At 43.6% G+C, this 22,736-nt stretch overlaps 1 protein-coding gene across 1 annotated transcript in view; it reads right to left on the reverse strand.

Moving 5' to 3' along the window:
* The window catches only part of ADCY5 (adenylate cyclase 5), a 221,425-nt gene that overhangs the window by 9,591 nt on the left and 189,098 nt on the right, over positions 1-22,736 (reverse strand). The window contains exons 10-15 of the mRNA XM_068407629.1: positions 18,911-19,055; positions 17,169-17,266; positions 14,362-14,449; positions 7,680-7,796; positions 5,949-6,113; positions 3,517-3,692 (exon numbers count right to left, since the gene is read on the reverse strand). Of these exons, the coding sequence (XP_068263730.1) occupies positions 3,517-3,692; positions 5,949-6,113; positions 7,680-7,796; positions 14,362-14,449; positions 17,169-17,266; positions 18,911-19,055 (789 nt within the window). The remainder of the gene's footprint in view (positions 1-3,516; positions 3,693-5,948; positions 6,114-7,679; positions 7,797-14,361; positions 14,450-17,168; positions 17,267-18,910; positions 19,056-22,736) is intronic.

Raw genomic sequence — 22,736 nt, forward strand, 5'->3', positions numbered from 1 at the left:
CTTTAACTCTAGCACTGCTGCCTTCTTCTGCAAGTTGCTCGTCTCCAGTGCTGTGTCTAGCTATGGGCACCGCACACGAGTGCACCAAAGAACACCTGTAGGTGCATTGCTATTACTATTCACGAGACTGCCAAGTACTCGTGTGAAGCAGAGCTGCTGGGGAAGATGGAGGGTGTGGTTTTCTTACAGTGAACGGAGGGAAAGGAGCTTTCTGGCAGGTAGTAGCTGGTTGGGTTCCTGACTGATTGATTGCTTAATGCTGCTGGGTTTCTTCTCAAGTGTGGGTGGGGTATTAGGTGGCTGAGAACCACGCACGTGGATCTTTTAAAACACCATTTAAATGGAAAGAAAGAGATCAGTGGTAAAATTCCTGTAGTGTCATTGATGCAATTACAGCTTTGCAGGCTACTAACATGATACATCTGTAGACTGAGAATCTCAAAGCTGCCTCGAGAGTTTCAGGCCACAGTTTTCTGGGGCTGGGAAGAACCTCTCACTACAGAGTCAGAGATACAAATCATCAAAATAGCCGAGGGAGCCTAACTGGGCAGCAAATTAAAAAATAAAAGCGTAGTGACTCTCTAACCTTCTTTGTTCTGAGATATTTTCTGCAGCTCTGAGCATGGAATTTCTTCTGACATGGATTTTGCAATCCACTGTTGTCTTGCACACAATCTATTGCACGGCCTCTTGGCCAGCTCCAGCACTGAACATGTGTGCTTGATGTGGACCCAGTTTGGGAACCCTGGGGACAGTGACTCCCACACCAAAGGCTGGATCTAGCTGGAGGTGGAGACAGTTTCCACATGCAGCATGATGCCCCTACTCCCCTAAATCAGTACCTGGGCAAGGATGACTGACTGCCCCCCATTGTCTCTGTCTTATGATGGGAGCATGGCAGATCTGACCCTCTGTCCTGGGGCTGTGGCTCACTGTGGGTGTTACACTTGCTCTAAAATCCTCAGCAGAGACTATGAAACGCAGCAAACCCAGTAGTTACAGTAATGCTTTGGATAAGTGAAAATGCCCAATGCAAGCAATAACGCCATTGCATTGGTAGGTTGCTCCCCCATGGGACAGACATTTCCAGTAGCAGATGGCTCTTTCATTACTGGGAGGTAACACAGAGAGAAGCTTGCTAAATACACTCCCGCTCAAGTTAAGTGCACATTTTTAGCAGGAAAGGTGGTTGATTTTGGGGACAGCTCTCATAGGACAGGAGCATCTCCCTTCTCATAGCCATGATGCCAAGGACAGCCCGCCCTCTAACTCCCAAACCACAGAAATGATGGGCTTCATGAGCAAATCACCGGGCAAAGCTCTTTTAGCTCCACCATGCAGGAACTCAGAAGATCACATTGGTCCATCACATCTTTAAAACCAATGCATTAGTTTTATTGCCTGCACAGGGAAAAGGTAAATGATAGTAGCTCTGTGCATCCAATTATACTTCTTGTGTCACCACACTGGTGTGTCGCTGCAGTCAAGTCTAGCAACTCCCAACGTGCTATAATCAGCCTTTCCGTTGCTTGCATGCTGGGCTGGTTTGCACACAGAAGTGGGAAGTGACATCTGCATCACTTCTAATTAGTCAGCGTACCATAATGGCTGCAGAGCAGACAGTAATTATGGAGCTACAATGGGCACCCAATTAAAGTAGTATGAGGTCATGGTTGTTTTTTTTTTTAGTATCAGCTGGACAATAAGGTACATGTCTGAACGATGTGCTACATGCTGAGCTACCATTTCCCACAACACGCAAACAGACTGCTAGATGTGGGGACAATAAATAGCTGTTCATGGAGCTCTCCAGACAAAACAAATACCATTTAGTGAGAGATAATATAGCATCACAGAAAGCTATTTCTGGGAAAACATGCTAACCTTCTCCACTTTATTACTGACATTTTGATTGTGAAGTGACGTAAATTGTACTTCTAAGTGCTGTAATTTCGTTTAGTGCTTGACTTACAAGAATGAAATGATATTTGGGATATAAAATGCCTTTATTTCTCTAATTGTGTTAGAAAATGCTAAATAGCTTCCCCTGTTGGAATACATAACATCTGCAAAAAAATGGAGGGAAACCTCATTCTCCCCATACCCCTACAGAAAGCTCCATGGGGCTTCCTACATAATTTCATTTGCTTGAGTTAAAAAAATAATTTAAGTGATTACTGCCAACGGCAGTAAAAGTCATAGCTCCCTTAATTATTACTGGGCACACAGGAATGCTAAAATAATGGAATAATTATGTGAAGGACAGAAGTAACCAGGTGCATCTGGCTTGAAGGGGTTAATGACCATCAAGAAATTTGAGCAACACCACAAGCTATCTCATAATATACAAGATAGCACTGAGAAGGACCATGGGAATCTTCTCAGCCATCCTCCTGTTCAAGGCAGGAGCAACCACAGCTATCATCCTTGACAGATGTTTCACCTAAATTGGTGCTTTCTAGATTTCTGATTGTTCTTTGCTGCTCTGGACTCCCCATTATCCTGAACTGCATTCTTGCCCCAAACTGGAAAACATTGCAGGTTAGGCCAGCCCACTCCTGAGTAGAACAATGGTCTGCTTCTCACGTCTTACAGGCAACTCTCCTTATTATACATCCTAGCATCGTGTTCACCTTTAGACAGCACCATGATTTTGTTGACTCACATTGAAGTACAACTGCTGCCTACAAGGGGAAATCATCAAAACAACTAGTAAACACAACAACGCAACTCCCAGTGAGAAATGAAACTTGGGGAGGAGGGCGGCTTTGTGGATGTGCCAAATTTCCCTCCCTGGTGTGACCTTCAGTAGAGGGGTAACCATGTCAGTGGAAGAAGGTTGCCACTGTGATTCATGTGTGACCTGGTGATGACAAACTACCTTTTGTAAGTAAAAGAGCAACTGTCTACTCCCACTTAGCCCAGGCCCTTCTGCTGGGAGTGGTGCTGAGACCAGCTGTGATACCGGCTTTTCAAATGTGGACATCTGTCCAACAGCAACTGTCAGGAGATAAATAGCCAGATGTCAAATACCACCATTCCACCACACCAACCTGGGTTTGATATACCAGATGTCTGAACATCTCGGTGGTTCATTATCACATCCCTGAGCCAGCTCAAGTTTGTTGGAGGTTTTTTTTTTTCTTATTTGAGAAAAGACATTTCTATATTGGGACTATAATACCAGAAGAAGTGAGAATGACTAACTACAGCTCCCCATTTCTAGAAGAAAAAGAAATACAGATCCACTCTTATTCCAGTTATATTTTGTTATTAATAGATAGCTCATTAGTCAAGTTCCACATTAAGAAGATCTTAAAGGGAACTGTGTTCTCCTACTCTTCAGAGGTGGAGAGCAGCATTGACAAAGCCTTTAGTTTACAGCCATGCCTTCTCTGGTATCATGCACTTCCCATGCTTGCATCACAGCCTCAGTGCTCCTGTCCACCTAATGCCACACTGAAATCATTGGGTGAAAAAAATTAGGTGAAGATTTCAGAAGTGAAAGGCACTTACTAGGTGTTAGCTGTAACCAGGAGATCTGCATTGTCAAAAAGGTTGACCCCTGGCACTTCCACAATGAGAACATATATAAATTCAATGATTAACATCAGGATCAGTTTTCCAATACAGCTGATCTGAAGGAACACAGAGCAGGCCAGGAGACTCAATAAGACACTGTAGGTAAAGTACTGTATAAAGACAAAAAGGGGAGAAAAACAGAAGAGAGGTGAATGGCAGTTGGATAAATCAAAACTGAAAACAAAGGAAACTACACAGAGGGCTAGAAAGGGATTGGGAGTTATGTAGTTGAGCTGACCAAACCTGTAAACCTGGGGCTGCCTGTGGGATTCCCCCATGTTACAGGAGATTTAAGTGTTAAAACTGAACCAATGGAGAGGAAAACTCTTGCATTCTTCATCAGGTGTTATTTGCTTTACACTCAAGAGGCATAAGGCTCGCAGCTGTATACCCAGGGTTGTGATGTAGGTTTGCCCTGGACATGGGTACTGAATTAGCAGAAAGCATCATCCTGATATGCTGGAATACTTAGTGCTCTAAGGTCAAATTCTGGACTTGAATTCACACATCTGCACAATACACAGGACCAAGGGTATGAGCAATTCACACCACCAGGACAGATAGCCACTTGAGGCCAATCAGAAAGTATCCCCCCTGCTGATGTGACACACTGAATCCATCGGCAAGATACAGGCTGGACAAACTTCTACCCATGCCCAACACCATGATCATTTTTTTCTGCCAGCAGTTGCAGAAGTGTGCGCGTGTGTGGTAGTGGAGCCCTCTGCCACACCTGGGTGGTGGGGCAGCAACTCCTGGCAATCTGAGAGGTGAATGCTTAGCATGCCAGTGCTTTCAAATGTGATTGCAGACTGCAGTGCCATTTATGGCTCCTGGGAAAGCTAGCATGGATGTAACATGAAGAGAGAGCACCTTCCTGCTATCACATCTGTGAAGATTTAAGCTTCCACCCTGTCCAGACAGGCCTATTTCTGGCAAAAGAACTGTATCAGATGCCTGAGGCAACCCATCCTTTCAGTTAAAAGCAAGCCCTAGATGAAATAGAAATACGCTTACGTTCTGAGCTCATTTATTAATAGTTCATCGCTGATATATTAAATTAGAGAAAATAACTTGTAGAGCTTGTAACTTGACTCTTCAGTTTCTAGAAAATAGGTGGATGTTCCCTGTGGCTGAGGGTAGGATCCCACCATCTCCTGAAAGCACTCTGGGAGCAACAGACAACGCCTGCACCAGATCCAACATCTGTCCTGCGGAGCGCAGGGGAGGGACTCCTCACTCCTTAGCCCACTGACCAGCAGGACCTGGCTCAAGGCTGACATAGCACCCTCAGCATGCCAAATGATTGCTCCTCATTGCTTAAAATCCCTCTCTGTCCTGAACCAGCACTCCTGACAACCTCATGATGGGCACAGACTGTTTCTAGTTCTCCGTTGTGCCGGACTTTGCTCCTGGGTCTTTCTGCAGACATACTATGAGTCTTTGCAGGGTTGCAAGTCACAGTAATGGTGGTCTCAGAAACCTCACGGAATCAGACAGGGATCATATTCCCGTTAGGTTAAATGGAAACAGCTTCAGTAGGATACCAGGGCTTTCAGTAACACATTGGACTTCTGGATGATAACAGATCAGCCATAAATCTGTCAGGTCCCCATAAACCCAGAAGACCTTGACATAAAATTCTGCCCCCATCCTAGACAGACTTTTTTCCTTTTCAATTTCCAGTAGACACCACACGTAATGGCAGTGAGCTACAAACTCAGAGAAAGGTCTTGAATAGCTATGCAAAAAGATAATTTTTTTTTTTCAAAATATTCTACTAGCATGTAAAACTTATTTGGGAGGTTTTTTTACCATTAGAAGCTTTTTTTTTTTTTTTTTTAAACAAGTTGTTCTGAAGAGGCAGGATTCTTATTTGCAAATTGGAGCAGACCACTATTGGGGCTGCTAACCTGCCTGAGGCTAGAGCCTAGTGGAAGAATACATAAGCAAAGTTTTTCATCAGGACATAAAAGAATGGAGGGAAGGGTTAAATCTATGACTCTAGACACTGGTTTTCAGTGAACTGATTTTCAAGTAACACTGAGCACCCCCAAACTCCTTTGAAATGATTTGCAGTTCTGCATGCCGTTAAGGCCTTCATGGAGAAAGGCCATTTCTGCTGCTACAGGCAGGATCCAACAATTATAAAAGCCTACTGATCATTCAGCCCTGAAGGAACTTAAAACATTAATGTGGACAATAACTTCAGACACTTAAGTTTGTATGTAGTAGCCTGTGTCAGTCCTATAACGTCAGTCAGGAGCAACCTTGCTGTCCTCTGAATGACTGAGATTTATCACACAGGTTTTATAGCCCCTTCTCAGATCAAACTCTGCAACCAACCCATTTTTTTCATGCAATACCTCTGGAAAGTTGCAGTTGGGCAAAGGACTGTCACAGAATCCCTGCAGGGTGCCCAGGCTGTAGTTGGAAGTCAGGTTGCTGATAAGGCATATGTCCACCTGGTCAGGAGTGATGTTGTATTCTGCAGCCATGCAGCTGGCAAGATCCACAGTGCTGCACATGAACTGAAGAAAAAGATGGTATTAAACTCAATGGCATAGACAAGGAGAAGAAAACAAAATAGTGTGCATCAATCAAAAAAACCCTTGGAAATGGCTGTAGCAATGTGCAAAATATGTAAAATGAAATTACCAGCTTATGTTCTACTGCACGTGCAATGGCTATGGTTTTTCTCCCCTGAAATATTAATTAATAAAATCCAGGCTGTGCACTCTAGAAAGCTGGTTTCATGCTCAACTTCACATACAACTTTATGTCTGAAGGTTCACAGGCAGAGGGGCTGTAGATATTACATGTACAAATATATCCTGCTGTCTGTGATAAGGGCCTGGTGTTGCTCTGTTTCTGCTGATGGGAATTTCTAAGCTGATAACTTTCCCCTGCCATCTCTAAAGCTTCTGCTGTGGGTCTTTCTACAGGGAAGACTTTAGCAGCAAGGCTCAAAGGCTGGTGTGCTACATTATGCTGAGGAGGCAGCAGAGGCCCATTCTGATCTCCTCCATGTGCTGCTCTGTTTGTCCTTTTTGCTACTTTTTACACTAAGCAGTTCACAAATGCAAAGAATCACACATTATGCAGAAAAACAAAGCTCTAATTTCTGCGTGGGGCTCAGCAACCCACAGCAGCTCTTTGCAAGTGACTATGGGGGAAGGCAGTGGGGTGTCGATGCCACTGAACTAGTGCCTCCCATTCAAGTACCTGCACAGAGCATAACATCATTGTTCCTAAATCTCCACCATGTGTATAGGGAAGCTGAGGCAAGAGCAAGTAGGGGTCTGATTTTTAGGTGTTTAAGCCTCTCCATGCCAGTGTAAGTCAGCACTGCCTCAGCAAGGCCATAACTGAGAGGAACAGAGGGCCATGTGAAATCTTTGTAGCTACCTCCAAGCTCAGGACCATCTCTCTTCTTTTTTTCCTCCCTCTTAAAAAATGAAATAGATGTGTGCAGGGTGAAGAATATTCAAGCGGTTTCTTTAAAATACATTCAGCCTTCAAGCCATTTGTACAAATGAGAAACCAGCAGTTGCAGGGTCCTAGAGAACAGCCCGTCTATCGCCAAGTCTGAAATGAGCAGCAGCATTTGAATGTGGAGTAAAACCACCCCGGTCCCCAAAAGTGCAATTCAAGGCAAAGTCTTCACAGCCCCTGTGAGGTGGTTACTGCACTCGGAGCAGGACGCAGCACTGTGCAGAAGGCTGGCACAAAGCCTACGCAACACTTAAGTCCCACTCAGTGTTGTGGGAGTTAAATGACGCATCGGCCTCGTGCTGGCCCTTCATGCAGGGGTACACTTCAGGCTTGGCTTATCTACTTGGAGCTGAAGCATTTAAAGAATCAGAAAAGAACGTGGGCACATATTGGTGCCAGGCATATAATGTGCTATAGGGATGCAGCTGTCGGGCTCCCGTTTCTTTTGTGTGCCTGAAAAGCAAAAGGGAACCGAGCTCAGGTGCTGTAAGCATTAGGCAGGATTACATTAAACCCAGTGGTTGTAAGGGTTACGATGCTGCAGAGCACCAATAAGAAAACCATGCAGAAACGAGTGGGTCAAACAGAAATAATGCACGTACCATGTTGACAAAGGCAGATAGAAAAACCAGGATAATGGCAAAGACTCCAACTAAGGTACTATTGGTCCTGGACTGTACAATCTTCTTAGAAAGAGTCTGTAGCGGACTTGGGAAAAGCTGCGTGTGGAAAAAAAAAAAAAAAATTAAATAAACATCTAAAATCATTGCTTGTTTTACAGATTACAACCTGCATTTGAACTGCCTGCATCCTTCAGTGCGGCGTCTGTGCAGATGCTGCACAGGGGTTAGAGAGTGGTAATGGGGGATGGTGGCGTCTGGACAAGGGGGTGAGCAGGAATGTGGCTGCCTGGTGGCAGCAGGCCCAGCCAGCTCACCAAATCTACTTCGTCCTTTCTAATGGGAATGATGGCTCCTGACCCAAGATAGCATGGCTTGCAGGCCTGTGCTCATCCTGTCATGATAAGCAAACCACAAGCCATCTGTAACTGAAATAGCCACGAGCTTGAGCCTGTAAATTACTGGATCAAAAATTAAAAAAAGCAGAAATGAAAAAAATATATGCCAGATCCCATTGATCACAAAGGCGTATTGCAGCACTTTCTGGTGCCAGTTCAGAAACAGACTGTTAAAAAGCCCAGGCCAGTCTTGTGATCTGTCAGACCCCCTGTGAAAGGTGCTGGGGAAATCAGTGGACCTCATCTGGTCTATGGCACTCGGCACCACAGACACACGGGGCTAAAAATAACGGCTGGTGAGGGTGATCACAGAGCTCCCCTAGACAGACTGTCCCAGTGATTCACTACTACCAGAGCTAGAAGCTTTCATCTAATTGCTTTCTGACTGCAGGCCACCAGCGTGCTTCGCTTTAGGTGCTGCATCGTATTCTAGGTAGAAACAGCCTCTGGATGAAAGCAGAGACTAACCAGGAGCCCTTTCAGCACAGGTCACCCCTCAGCATCACATGGGGCCTCCTTGCACTGCAGCAGCTACAAGAGAAGTCCAGAGGACACTGAATCAAACCCTTTCTCTTTACTCGCCACCACCGTCCCAGCACAAGCTCAGGGCTGGAGCAACAAGAGATGGACGCCAGGAAACCCTTGCGCAAGGACACACCTTGGCTCTGCAGTGCCCGTCCACACCATGGCATCGGGGCAGAGGGGCTCTGCAGAAGACTGCCAGAGTGTTTTCCAGAATCCAGTTCTCCTTCCCCCACCAGCACGCTGCGTGAATAACCAAGGCACTAGAGGGTATTTTTAGAGACACAAAGAAGCTAGCAGCACAGCGACATGGCGCTGCAATTTAACTATGACTAATGTTTCTATTAAAAGTCTAGCTTTTCCCTTTTATCCCTCACTCTTACATCTTCAGAGATGTAACATTTTGTCAGTGCATAGCTTCCCACACAGCAGCCCTACAACGTAATTACGAAGCGTTTGAATGGCCAAAGTGCTGATAAGCTGGTGACTGACAGAGGGGGAGAGAGGTTGACATGGCGAGAGTTTTGAAAGAGCTGATTTCACCTGCACATGCACAAAAATCCAGCTAACCCCAGGCAAGAGGAGAGGGCAAGGCTCTGGGGGGGACGGGAGGAAAGGGGAAATCAGGGTTATGACTTATTTGCCCTGCATGAGAATAGACTGAAATTCACTGAAGGCTCATGCAATCCTTCAGGCTCATGCAGCCACTTAGAAACAAAGCAAAATACCTTTCTCTCAGAAATAAACCCTGCTGATATAGAAATCCTTGGCTCTGTTGATAAGCCATGAACCAGTATACCCCCTTGCCCCACCACGACCAGCTGCTTCCACGCAGACATCAGCTATCAGATCCCTGCCAGTGCAGGGATGTGCGAAATGCCATGGGGCTTCCCTCCACTCTAACCTTTATAGGATTTGTAGGGAGAAGGAGGATTTGTGCTGCATGTAAACAGTTTTCTCACTAGATTAGAGCAGGACAGGTTTTCCTGCCACCCCCTTGTTTAGGCCTGCAGGCCAAGCTCCACAAAGGTATGCACAGACCTAACCTCCTTCAGTAATCTCTGGGAAATCAGGCACCTAAATAAAACCCGGGAGTGCTTTGTTGTGGATCTTGGCTCAAGCCCCTGCTGCCGGTGATCCCAAAAAAGCCTGACTTTGAACCAAGCTTGAGATATCAAGCAAAGCTATCAGTGCAAGACACTTAAATTCTAATGAAAACATGTTTTCTTTGTATTAATCTTGGTTCTCATTACTTTGCAAACTAGGGAAAATTTTAGGTCAGTAAACAAGTACAGCTGGAAAAAGTCCTGAAGAGGGAACAAATGCCAAAAACCATAGGAGGTCAGGATTGCAATAGAGCACGCAACAGCACAGTCGTGCCGCACATCTGAGGAACCTCTGCCTTGCAAACAACATTCATGGAGGCTCTAAAACATAAGTAACGCTCTCCCCGTTTCACAGAGGCAGATGGAGAGACCAGGAATTCTTGGAGCTTGGAGGAATTCTATGATAAAAATGGGAGACCTGTCTCAGCTCTGACAATTCAGCTCTGCTCTAGCAATGTTCTCTCCATAAAAACATCCACAAGTCAGGGGTATAACAAAAAAGAAGAAAAAAGAAAAGAAGATGACTTCCACTCCCATTCTCCAATAAAATAAAATAAAATGCCTTCTGTCTGAGGAAAAGCAGCAGACCATCAGGACGTTATAGTACAGTGAAAATCCATGCACTGTTACTGTTAGTCCATTGCTTGTACTGTCCAACACCATTTACTCCTGTTATAAGACTCAAGTCTTGCCTGAATGAAGAACAGGACAAGGGAAGGTCTGATGAAATGGCGACTCTTAAGCCCGTATGTGCACTACTGAGAACAGGGGCTGAAAGAAAGGATGTGATCCATTTGGGCAGCCAAGATTCACGTTTGGGTTGCCACACATCACTCATTAGCCCTCTTAAAATCCCCATGTAAAGAAAAATAACCACAGTGGGAAAAACTAAATTGGATTGTCTAGTTGATTCCAGTTGATTTTGAATTGAAATGCATAAATGCTTCTGGAAGACATTATCTCCCAGAAGAGAGAGGGTCTGAAAGCATGAAGGTACCAAGGGGAAAGTAGGGCACTGTGGTACAGGTGAAAGTCCAAATTTAAAAAGCGATCCAACAAGTACTAGTGTTATGCTGAAAATAATCCGCAACCTCCAGTTATCTGCATGACAAAAATACACTAAATAGAAACTGTACATTGCAATAACAGCTGATCACAGACCGAAGAGTAATATACCTCCTTTTTGTCTTCTTAACATATACTGTAGACATGGAAAACTGCTTAGATAATTGCTGTTGTGTTGTGAGACAAAAAAACCTATGAGGTCTTTAAGTTCTGATTTTTCAATTTGTAATAAAAGCCTTTGAGACATTTTGAAGTACATTAAGATGCTTCTGGAGTAAAAGACAACATCTCCAGGCAACCTGATGTTGCAAGTCCATTTATGTAACTTATTTCACAGTGATTTATTAGTGTATTAAAAAAGTACAGTTTTCAGAGGTATTTTTTTCCCCTGCTTGAGAAAAAACCCAAACACTTTAGGAGCAGCTAGATCAGCTTTGGGAGGCAAAGAAACACGTAGGCAAGCTGCACCTATGAAAAGCTACAGAAAAAGTTATTTTCTTGTAAAGGATAACTTGAAATTTCTCTCATACGTGCTCCCAGGAACATGCAAGAAGTTGAACTCCACACAGCAGTGCAGATATCAGAAGTTAAGGATTTTAAGAAGAAACACAAACTTGATAAGTTAGTAGCAAAACAGATGTCTGTCAGCGGAGTATTTGCGAAGGGACCCTGGTTCCCATGACCTTAGACTCTGTTGGGAAGGAACACCATCTCACGGTGGCCAAGTCTTCATGGAGCATCAAAGTGAAGAACGGGAACTCTCTTGTTTATTACAGCTGAAGAAACTTGGAAAGCCAAGCTGGCTGCGTTGGCAGTTCCAGGATCAACTTCTAGTCCGTGGAGAATTTTATAGTGGAAGATAATAATGACAGCAAAAGAAAATAAAACATGATCAAGCTGTCCAGAAAGAGCCTGCTGGCCACTGTCAAAGCCAGAGATGGAGAGGCCAAAACAGGGAAGGAAAATCTCACATGAAAGCTGGAAAGAGGATGCGAAAAGAGCCACTTATCATGTAACAGTACAACAAACAGGCAAAAGTTATGCTTGTGCTGATATCCTGGGGTGGACACCTGCTTTCCAACTTTGTGTAGCATGAACCACTGGAATGTAAAACACATGCTCTCCTATCCCACATCCGAGTGTGAAACAAAACAAACAATGCTGACATCCTGTGTCTTAAAATTTCATCTAAAAGATGTGTAAAAGTGCTTTCCTTGTGCATACGTGTAAAAATGCTTCCTGGAGCAGTATGGAGTACAGAAATAAAGTAACACCGCATAACCAAGGGCTGGGTAAACCCACTGCTTAAAAAACTCTGACTTGAAACACCAAAATCTTTAATGACAGAAGGAGGCTGCAGCTACTGGGAGCTGCTGCCATCAGACAGGTAGCTGACAAGCTAGAAGTACTCATCTCCTTGGCAAGCCATCTCATAACCAGATGCTGTCAGCACAGGCTAATTTGGCACACTAAAAAGGGGGTAATCAAAAAGGTACCGGAGCTAGAAGGCCCAATATTTGCAATCTGTGCACAGAAGGCACTGGCAACACTGCATATTATACATAAGCACCTTGTGGGTCTGAGCCAACACACTGAAAACTCACTTTTGGAAATACCAGGAGCTTCATAAAAAAACATTAAATTCTGGTGATAGTCTGAATTCCCTCTGCTGTCTTGTGTTTCCACGGCCTGTGCACCGAGGCAAAGCCAGCCTAAAAACAGTTGTAGACACCACTGAGCAGATCTCTTTTACAGGAATTTGGAAGATCAAGGCAAAGAAAGCAGGCCTGAACATCCGCCTAAGGTCACAGGGACTGAAAAATCCTGTGTGCCTTTTAAATTAATCATTAATTAGGATCAGTAATAATAGTAAACCAAAAAGCCCAAACCAAAACCAAAACCTTTGAATGATGACAGAAGAAATGAGTATTGCTGCCAGTATGTGCAAGCAAGCTAAGCCCGTAAAAGCCAGTGGGTGACAAACAGCTGTGAGCCTTGAAATCCATCTGGTTGCAAGTCAGCCAGCTTGAATGCTTCAGAGGTCCAGGTCTGCCACAGCTCTTGGCCCAGTATCTGCACAGCAGCAGTCGAGCTGGGGTGTTGGTGTGGCTCTGCACGGCTGGCAGTGCACTGGCATGTTGCTGCCAGTGGCACTGCAGCCTAAGCAGGCTCCAGCACAGCTCTGCACCGAGTTGGTTTCTGTGACCAAAAGCTTTCCACATTGATCGTTAATTAACTGCTCATCACATTAACTGCTGATACCATTTTACGAACTAATGACACTCAGCAGCATCCTCAGGTGCAACGGACACACCAAGTATAACCAGGGATCTTTGGGTACCACTTCCCAGCTCAAGGGACCCAAGACTTCCTATCAATCAGCACTGTTATTTCTGACTTGTAATTCTCATTGCTGGTAAACAAGCAGGACCAACGGGATGCTGCGCCTACAAACTAAGCTCCCTTTAAAATTGTCATAAGCCCCAGGGAAGCCTCGTGAGTGAGTTGTTAAGTTCAAATACAACCTGAAGCTTCTTTCACTGGGAACAGTTTGCAGCTCTTATTAAATGAGAAGGCAAAGCTTAATTCTCTAAATCTAACTTTCAAAAATCAAAAAGACATAAAAGGTACAAGTCTGTCAAAAGCACCCACATTCAACTGTTGAAAATGGCACAGAGAAGATTAATTAAATGGCACAGAGAAGGTTAATTAAAGTGAGGCAAATCATCTGCCTGACATAATCCATTACCCCGGTGTTTCTTCTTCAGGAGACATAATGCTACTGAGCTCTTTTATTCCAGGCTCTGAGGAACAAAGCTGAGCTTGGGCTAAGGAGCCTGAATCTGAACATATTCCATGTTCAAACACTGCTAGACTGGAAGGCTCCCCAAAACTGCAAATACAATCAACTAGCATCAACATTTTAATAGGAATACCTTTGAGTGAAAAAGATGAGCACACCACCCTTCCCAAAGCACTGACTGCCTATTCACCACAGACTGCCAAGAAGAATTAATATGTTTTTGGATTTCGCATAATGTATGTCTTTGCTGATCAAAACCAGTTACAAGAAAGAGCCCACTGCATGTTGGAAGCTCTATACACTCATCTGAGAAAGGCTGATAAACTTCTATATGTTTATGGCTTTTACTTCCCCCCAGGGCATTTTCCCTTGATGATATTCTGCTTCCGATTATCTGCCTACCCAAACATGCATATGCAGCAGGGGCCAGTACACAGGCGACTCCGCAGGAAGTTTACAGGGAGGAAATGAATGGTCAGTATTTCGTTCCACATTGGAAAATGTGTTCTTCTTACATCAATATGAGAGTGCCTGGAGGGGACTTAATAGACATGCAGACCCACAGAGTGATTACTTCTCCCTGAGCTAAAGAGACGCCAACTCTAACATCTGTTTCCAGTTCATTCTGTCTTATCAAAGGCTTTTTCTGTAACCCTTATCACATAGCGTGGAAAGGACTGCTAACAAAACATGCTCTGTTAGCTGAAGAAACTGATTGCTGATCGAGTTATCTTAGGCAAAGGACTGTACAAAGAAACCATAGTACTTACCTTTACACAGGAGTAAATGACTGAAACAAACACCACTGTGGTCAGGATCAGGAAACAGGTCAGGTAAAAACCCAGCATAAATGTAGAGCTGAAATGAAGGAGATTTTTTTGTTTTAATGCACACCATATAGAATAGCTACAGCTCTGCTCTCCAGACCATGACATTTGTTCAAGCTATGACACACTGCATGGGCCTTCCAATTAGGACAGCAGTAGGAGATGCGAGGTGCCTTGAATACCAATAGATGCTCTGTCCTATTGCAAATTACTCATGCAGGCTGCAGAGCAGAGAATACTGTATCTTTTATAGCAATCACCTTCCTGCTGGGGTGACAGCAGAGGGACTAAGAAATATTTCGTGTGCTAGAGGAGATGACGGAACAATTTGTTACGGCAGGTCGGCCCCCAGCTGGCTGTGGGCAGGGGACCCCTGGGAAGGAAAGCGTGCTGAGCACTGCAGGGCAGCCCAGTGGGAATAGTCTCAATAGGAATAGCTACCCGTCCCTGCTGCGCACAGGGAATGTCTGCGCTGCACCATCCTCTGTGCTCTGTCTCATGCATGGGATGGGAGCAACCATGGCATGAGGATAGTAGGGAAAACAGCTTAAGCCTGGTCAGTTTGATAGGTTTCTGTTCCTCCCAACTTTGAAGTACAAACAGGAGCCGAGGGCCAACTTTGTACTATGCATTTTCATGTGTTTTGATCATGAAGATATTCAACAACAATTTCCCAGTGACTGGTCTCAGTGTGACAGGACAGGCCCCCTCCCAGGAGTTAGCCTTCTTCATAATTTAAAGGAAGTATTCTTGCGACGTGACATGGAGGCCAACCACATCAAAGCCAGCTGGTCTCTCTGTTCTCTCATGACTACTAAGATAATGGTATTTGCTAATTCACTGTTTGAGTGTTTGTGAAATCACATCATCAGAAATTATCACTGCCATTTTGTCTCTAGTTTCAGATTCAAATTCCATGTTGTAGCTTTCATGAAGCTCTGATGGTGACACATATACACATGTGGGTTCAGTTGCTGCTTAACTGTTACCTTCAATAAAAGACCAAAATTAGGCAATTGAAATACACGGAAAAACAAACCGAAAGGTGAAGGAAAGTATATCTGACCTGCTGTTAAAACATGAAATTTTATTTACTCTTGAACCAAATCATCTTTCAGACAGGCCAGGCTGCCTAAGGACACTTTAGAACTTACCAAAAAACCTAATCACCACCCTTATGGGCGGCATGGAAGGAGACTGAGCAGCGTGACATTTACACTACGCTGCCATAAGGGATTGGCTCCCGTGTAATACAAAGGAGTCAGCCATATGGTTGCCACAGATCAGAAATTGTTAAGTTGTCATTTAAATGTTAAATCAGGTTTTACGGAGACAGCTTAGTGGCCACTTAGGGAGTTTGATGAGCAACACAAAGGCTGGTAGAGGGCCTCAGCAGGTGTGAAGTCACAGCAGTCATATCCAGAGATCCGAAGTGTAAGCCCTCGCTAAATCAATGACTCTCAAAGAATATTTTTGGCCATAATTAACAATGTGTTAATTGCCGGGATTGATCTAGTTTCAATTTTGAGCCTCCTTCAGCTTTACTTCCAGTTTCCCAAAGTGGATCTGTCTGTTTACACAGTGCATTTGTACTGATGTTATTTTGCTGACTCAATCCTTCTGTGAGCACAAGTGAATGTCCTCTTGTCTGGGAGAGTGAATGACCTCAAACATCAGACTATGCGTCTGTTTCTGTGACCTTCTGAATATCTGATCTGAATGGTACAAATCAATCTCTACTCCGATAAGGTCTGTGGTGTGAACAGAAGTAGAAAGCAGTTGTAATGGCATATAGTAGTATTGGAGCTCTCTTTCAACAATTTTTTGTCTTGTAATGAAGATGAATTTGGAGCATTTTCAGAGCTTCTGTGATCTTGTTCTTCAGATTAAAAATGACTAACTCCAAATTTATTTTCAACACTGCAGTGCTCAGTGAATGATATATTATTGCTACTAAACCAGAACACAGGAAATACCAACATGCTTTAATTTTAAGGGATTTTTTATGAACTATTTGAGAAGAAATACCATGTCTGCAGAGCTCACTGCTGGAAAAGACCCAGTGGGTTACACTCTGGCTTTCAGACAAAGCAATGCACTGCAGTGATCCAAGAGCACTGTGCCCCACAGCCCTGAGGAGTTTATGCCACTCTTGGCCTGGGGAAAGAAATGACTGCAACCCCTAAACCTGGAGTTGAGCCACCCAAAGCACAGGCACATGTAGCTCAACTCCTTCTGTACCTTTCTTCTTGCACTGCTACTCTGAGTCCAGAAGAATAAATGCATAAGAGGTTATGCCTCATCTGTGAAGCAGACCCTGAGACCTCAGTGCTCTGAGAAACAAGGCTGTGATGGGTTTTTCAGCTCTCTGTCCCACTGTGTTCAGATAAGAGGACAGCATAGCCTCATGTTGTGAATGTGTACTATGCCTTAGTAGGCAAACCTTCCCACTTAGTGATATTTATTTTCCACAGGCTTATAAACATGCTGAATTGAGTTTCCTAAGATGGAGGTAAATGGTAAGAGAAATCATGCTGGGAAAACAGAAATCCTCATGTGCCAGTGAGGAGGTTTTAATCTACACTAGAAATGAGTGAAAACAGTAAGCACCACGCAACACTTGAGCATGAATTATTTAAGGATTTTTCTCTTCCCTTTGGTGCTCTGAATTCTCAAGAAAAAAACAAAGCAAAGTAGGCCAGAATAGAGGAGGGGAGCAAATGGGAGCAAAGGGGTGAAAAGATACTCACTGTGGCACGATTATGATTTGAACAAAGCAGATGAAGAGGAAGACTAAGGAGGCACAAGCCACGTAGGCTCCAAACCTGTCATCCACCTGCTTGGAGTACTGAAAAAACGCAAATAGGGTTATGTCAGTGGGAAATTTTGCTCGCTGCCTTCTCTCCACAACAACTTCTTACTTGGCTTCCGTTTAGGTCTTTGGAAAGCAGTGCTGGTAGGAAACGACTAATGTTACAAACTCCTCTTTTCCCTGGGCAAGCTGCAAGGGCTTGAACAGATCCAAAGGCCAGGGAACAAACCCACACAGCTGGGTGGAGAGAGGATTTGCCATCTGCCCCTTGCATGAGAGGGACAGAATGGATTAACTGGGACCAGGATTCTAGGTCACCATCATCAGACCTAAACTTCTTCCATGGGAAGTTTCCTCCAACAGGGATGAATATTGCTAATGAGAAAACCTTGTACTTTGCGCAGACAGCTTGGCTCGTTCTAATGATAGTGCGAGGATGCTGCGGTTTTCACACAGTCACTCCTTCCAACTACTTGTCAACATATTGGTCACATGGGAGCTGCATCCGATTCCCAAAGATGCTTTATTTAGCTTGAAGCATGGTTCTCAGTACAGATGGGCTCAATGTTTGAGCCACAAAATAAAAGGTGCTCAGAACAGGTGAACCGCTAATTTCCCTAGCAGTTTTCAGCTATAAAACTGAAGGGAAGGAGTGGGGGGAAATTACATGCTTGAGCTTTGATCCAGTCCCACACTGATTCATTGAATAGCCATAAATCTGCAAAGGTATGCTTTTGCAATAGGTTGTAATTCCTGTCATTGAAAGAGTGTTTCTAAATAAAATGCTAAAATAGTTAGTGCAAACTTAATTATTGAAGCATTTTCCTTTGAATAATGAGTTTAACCTGAAGACCACTCAACTATCCCAAGCATCTGTGCTTGGATTAAAAAAAAAAGAAAAAAAGATGACTTGATGACTTTCTTTGGGCAATTAAAAACAGCAGTTTATACAGTAGCCTTAATAATAGCATCTGGGTACCTCTGGACTTAACTGAATTTAACTTTGCAGCCATCTAGAGCCAATGTTGTCTCTGTTACACAGACAGATAAATTAAATAGATCTTTGCCTCATAACAATGATATCTGAAACAAAATCAGGAAGCAATTCGGGATCCCTAGGTCTGTTACTCCTCTTTCTCACATTTGTGAGACAGAGAAAATTACTTGTTGCGTAAAATGGGGTCCCAAAAATGACCAGATTACGAATTGCAACCCAGTGAAGCTTAGTAGTACCTGGGGCTCTCTGGGGTGGGCAAAGGGCAGAGTAAAGCCCCTCCAGAGGTGATTCAGAGCTCAGGCAGGCTGCAGCGGGTTTCTCCAGTGATTTGAGGGAGATAAGGGGTGACTGCAATCTCAGTTTGGATGCCTCAAAGTCAGAGAAACAAATCTGGTTTATTCTGGATTCCCTTTACAACTCATTATTGTATGTTCATGTGTGTCCGACAGAAATGGCTTGGTTTTCCTGCCCAGTGCTCCCTTCAGATGACTGTGGCTTTCTAGGGACATGGATATTAAGATTTCCATGAAGAAGCACAGACTTTCTAAGAAAGATCACAATCCCACCTCCAATGCCTAAAACCTAGCTTTACCTATAGATATAAAAGTTTGACCTTATGCAGGACTACTAAAACTCACAATAAGCTTGACTGACATATTGCGATTATTTTTAGACAATGTTACCTTTTTCTCCAAGTCAGGCTCCCTGAATGTTAAGAGGAACTTGCGCACGTGCTCAGAGCGTAACCGATCAATACTTCTGGCATCGATGGCACGGCCCAGAAATTCATCCACTTCATCTTCTGGGTTCATACTTTCCTGTGTATTCCTGAGGATGTCACAAAAAGGGAGTATAAGAGGACAAGATAATTTCCCCCTCTTCACCATATGTTATCATTTCACTGTATAACAAGCTGGAGGTTAAAGGCATTTTGCTTATGACAGCTTCAAGTTGGAAAACGGATTATGAGATGAGAGGAAAATGATAGTGGCTGTAGAGCTCATCAATGCCAGTCCTGAGACTACCAGTGAAAGGATTTGATTTACTTGCCCTTTTTCTATACTACATCCATCTGTTTTCTTGCCTTGCAGTCGTTACCATCCTTCATTCTCTAAAACCCATCAGTAGTCTCCTTCCACTAGTCCTCTGGCCTATTCTTCCCTGCACTGCTGTGCTGTCGTAGCTGTTAGTCCCTGAACTGGCAAAATGATTTATGTAACGAGTCATAGTTCTTGCTGCCCAATAATAAATTCTGTAAATATTTCTGTGAAAAATTCCAAATTTGAATAATTCTCCATTTTTGGGAAAAAATTGTTCACAGAACAAACGTGGGGAAAAAAAAAGCAGCCTGACACCCCACTGCCTTCCCTCATGCAGTTATTTATGAGTATAAACCATAAACCAGACAAAATTTTCTGTTTACAAGATATTTACTTAACTCAACTCAAGGAAAGGTTGCAAAAGAAAAGGGTAGCAAAAGAGAAAAATACAAATGAGATTCTGCTTTCTAAATATGTGGAACAAGATTTCTAAATTGCTTATAATCTTTGGTATCAGTGTGTTTCTGATGCTCAGCTACAGCTTCGGAAAAATGAGGCTGATTTTCAAAAACTGTTGAAAAAAATAACACTGAGAACTTAATCGCCCTGAGGCATTTTGCACTGAGGATCAGGAAACCTGAAACATCTCCCCAAACTCTCTAGTTATTTTTAAAATTTAACAGGATTTCAATGACTTGATGCTGTCACTTTAATGGCCTGCCTTAAAATTAGCTATAGGCAGAAATGAGAAGCTAATCCTGAAGTGCTGTTTTTCTGCTCTGCTTACATGATTGCCGAGGTTATCCATGGGATATGCCAATAGTTACCCATTGGAATATGCCCCCAACTTGCACTGGGGCATATTCCGGTGGATAACTATGTGCAAACCCCATGATGGCACAGCAACTTACGGCTCATGCTCTGTGATCTTCACCTTACGCACTCTGGAGAAAAAATTCTGAGGTCTGACAAGCGCGATTAAAAGCTACACTGCTTTATTTTCCCCGTTTTATTTGTACTGCGTAACAGTGCAGAACGCACAAACGCTGTGTTGCAGCCAGCGGGCCCCCACAGGTACGACCGTGCTGTAGAGCGGAGACCGCTCAAAGCAGCTTACAAACCAGAATGGGACTCTCTCTTAGAAGTTAAAGGTCTCTTTCCAAATGAAAGGCTCTCCAAAAGCTTTCTGCAAAACTAGACCAGATTTCAAGAAGCCCTCTGTACCCTAACTCTACCATGTACCTCTTGCCAAGAGAAAAAAAACCATCTACTCATTCCCATTCCAACTCCCTTTGCCCCAGCCAGTGAGTTGAATGCATCTACACCTCAGCTGGGTCACGACGACACGCCATCGGCATTTATTTAGTGACCACATGGCAATTGCAAACCTAGTTTGTCTCAAGGTCTTATCTTTATTTCAGCCAATCTTAGTATTTCAGTGGGGTTGGGGAAAAGAGTTTTCTATTTTAGGGCTCTAGAGTTATTGAATTCCTTGAACTTCATATATTTCACTTTGAAATTAAAAGTGGTTTTGTCCCTAGAAGGACAGGACATTCAATTTACTTCTAGATGCTTCCTTAGAGAAAGCACATCTGCTTGAGCATTCAAGACAATGCTGCTTGTTATCATTTAGTCCTCACAATGTCTTCTGGACTCATAAAAATGAACAAGGAAATCATTAGCCTGTGTATTTACAGAATGTCTTCCAAGATCCTGCAAGTTATTTACACTTTTGGGTCATTCACATTTAGTCATTTCATACCACATACGAGAGATGCAGTATGTTTCCCCCTAGAACCGATGCAAAAGAGTTGGCTCAGCAGCTTGGCGAACCTCAGTTAAATTTCAAGTTTCAGTCTAAAAGCGTCACTCAGGAAGACACAAAGAGAAGAAACTGCCTGCTCAGGCTTTGGCCTCGGCTGCCTCCAGCTTTGTAATAGGTCATTACACTGCTGAGGGTAACTCTAATACAACAATGGCTTCTGTGGTTGCAGATTGTGTAGAAATACCCCCACAGGTTTTCAGTTGCCTTGCTGGGATATTCGCAGTGAGGCAGCCACCCTCACAGAGGCCGCAGGGAACCTCAGTCACCTTGCATACACCTAGCTGCTCGGGTGACTTTCGCAGCCAGTTTTACCCAAACTACATCACTGTACAGCAAGTTTAGGTACATTTGCATAAGTGTAATTTTAAATTGAAATACAAAATTGCCCCATGCTAAGAAGTGCCCTGGAGGCAGTGCCTCTAAGTCAGAGCTGAGGTACTGCCATAGACTAATGAAATTCATGTGTGGAAATACTTATTGATATATCGATAGTGTGTGTGTGTGTGTGGGGAAACAAGGATTTCAGGCCGCCACGAAACTTCCAGAAATACCTCTTAAAAGCACTGCTGAGATTTCTCCAAATACAGCCAACAGAAAATTGTTGCAAGGGACAGGAACAGCATGAACAGAGCTTGGAGCAACTTTTGCACTCTGCTTGCAAACGTGAAAGCTAACAATTAACCCAGAGATGCTGGCTTCAGAGTAATCCAAAAATGTTCTGCTGATTTAATTACTTTCTGCAAATGAAGAGTGTGACCACTGCCAAAACTACATGTATGCCATAATTTTAAATGCTTCATGCCTAGATTCAATAACTAAATCTGCATTTAGGCACATAAGTGTCGGGTCCTGTTGTCAGAGATGCGTGGTGCCTACGTCTGCCTTTGCTGTAAGAGAGAAGTATTGATGTTCAGTGTTTCCGCACGTGAAGGGACTGGGATGAGTGCTTGGCATGGTTTAGGTATCTGATTTTAACCAATATCACCATGAACATTTTCTGTTTGAGATTTTTTTTTGGCCAAATCTTTGTTCTTTAGTTAAACAAATTTCTGGATCAAGAGAATCTGAGGCAAGTAGCAGCTTCTTTTGGTGCTGAACAGAAATGCAAAAATCCTGCAACCTGTATAATAAGATGGCATCACACTGAATCAGCACTGTAAATACACAGCTCTTAGCTATTGGCTGTAACAGTTCAAGTAACCTTTTCAAACTATAGGATGGAGGAGAGTCATTATGGTCCTTGGAGCAACAGTGGAGATGCCGTTCCTCGCCAGCTGGGTGACTCTGTTGTGGACCAACACTGAGGCGGCTGAATTTATGTTTTCTTGCACAAACTATGCTATTTCATGAGGGATGCTTAAAATTTCTGTATTCCTAAGAATTATTTTGTTGTAATCTGTTAGCTCTTTTCTGTCCAAAGTATATCTAGCATCAACTGAGTTCCCAGCAGATGTGGAGGCAACAAGAAACTCTGGTGACTCCCCCTAGACACCTTGTAGCACCAGTGAAACATCCCAGGATGCAGACCGCTAAATGTTATGAACATCAAGCTTGCAGCGAAGGGCAAGGGCAGGACAGAATGATTCTTAATATCACCATATTCAAACTTATCACTTCCCTTTACTTTTAGGGAGTTGCTCTCAA

The sequence above is a fragment of the Nyctibius grandis genome, chromosome 9 (assembly GCF_013368605.1).
Source record: "Nyctibius grandis isolate bNycGra1 chromosome 9, bNycGra1.pri, whole genome shotgun sequence".
In the NCBI taxonomy this organism is placed as follows: domain Eukaryota; kingdom Metazoa; phylum Chordata; class Aves; order Nyctibiiformes; family Nyctibiidae; genus Nyctibius; species Nyctibius grandis.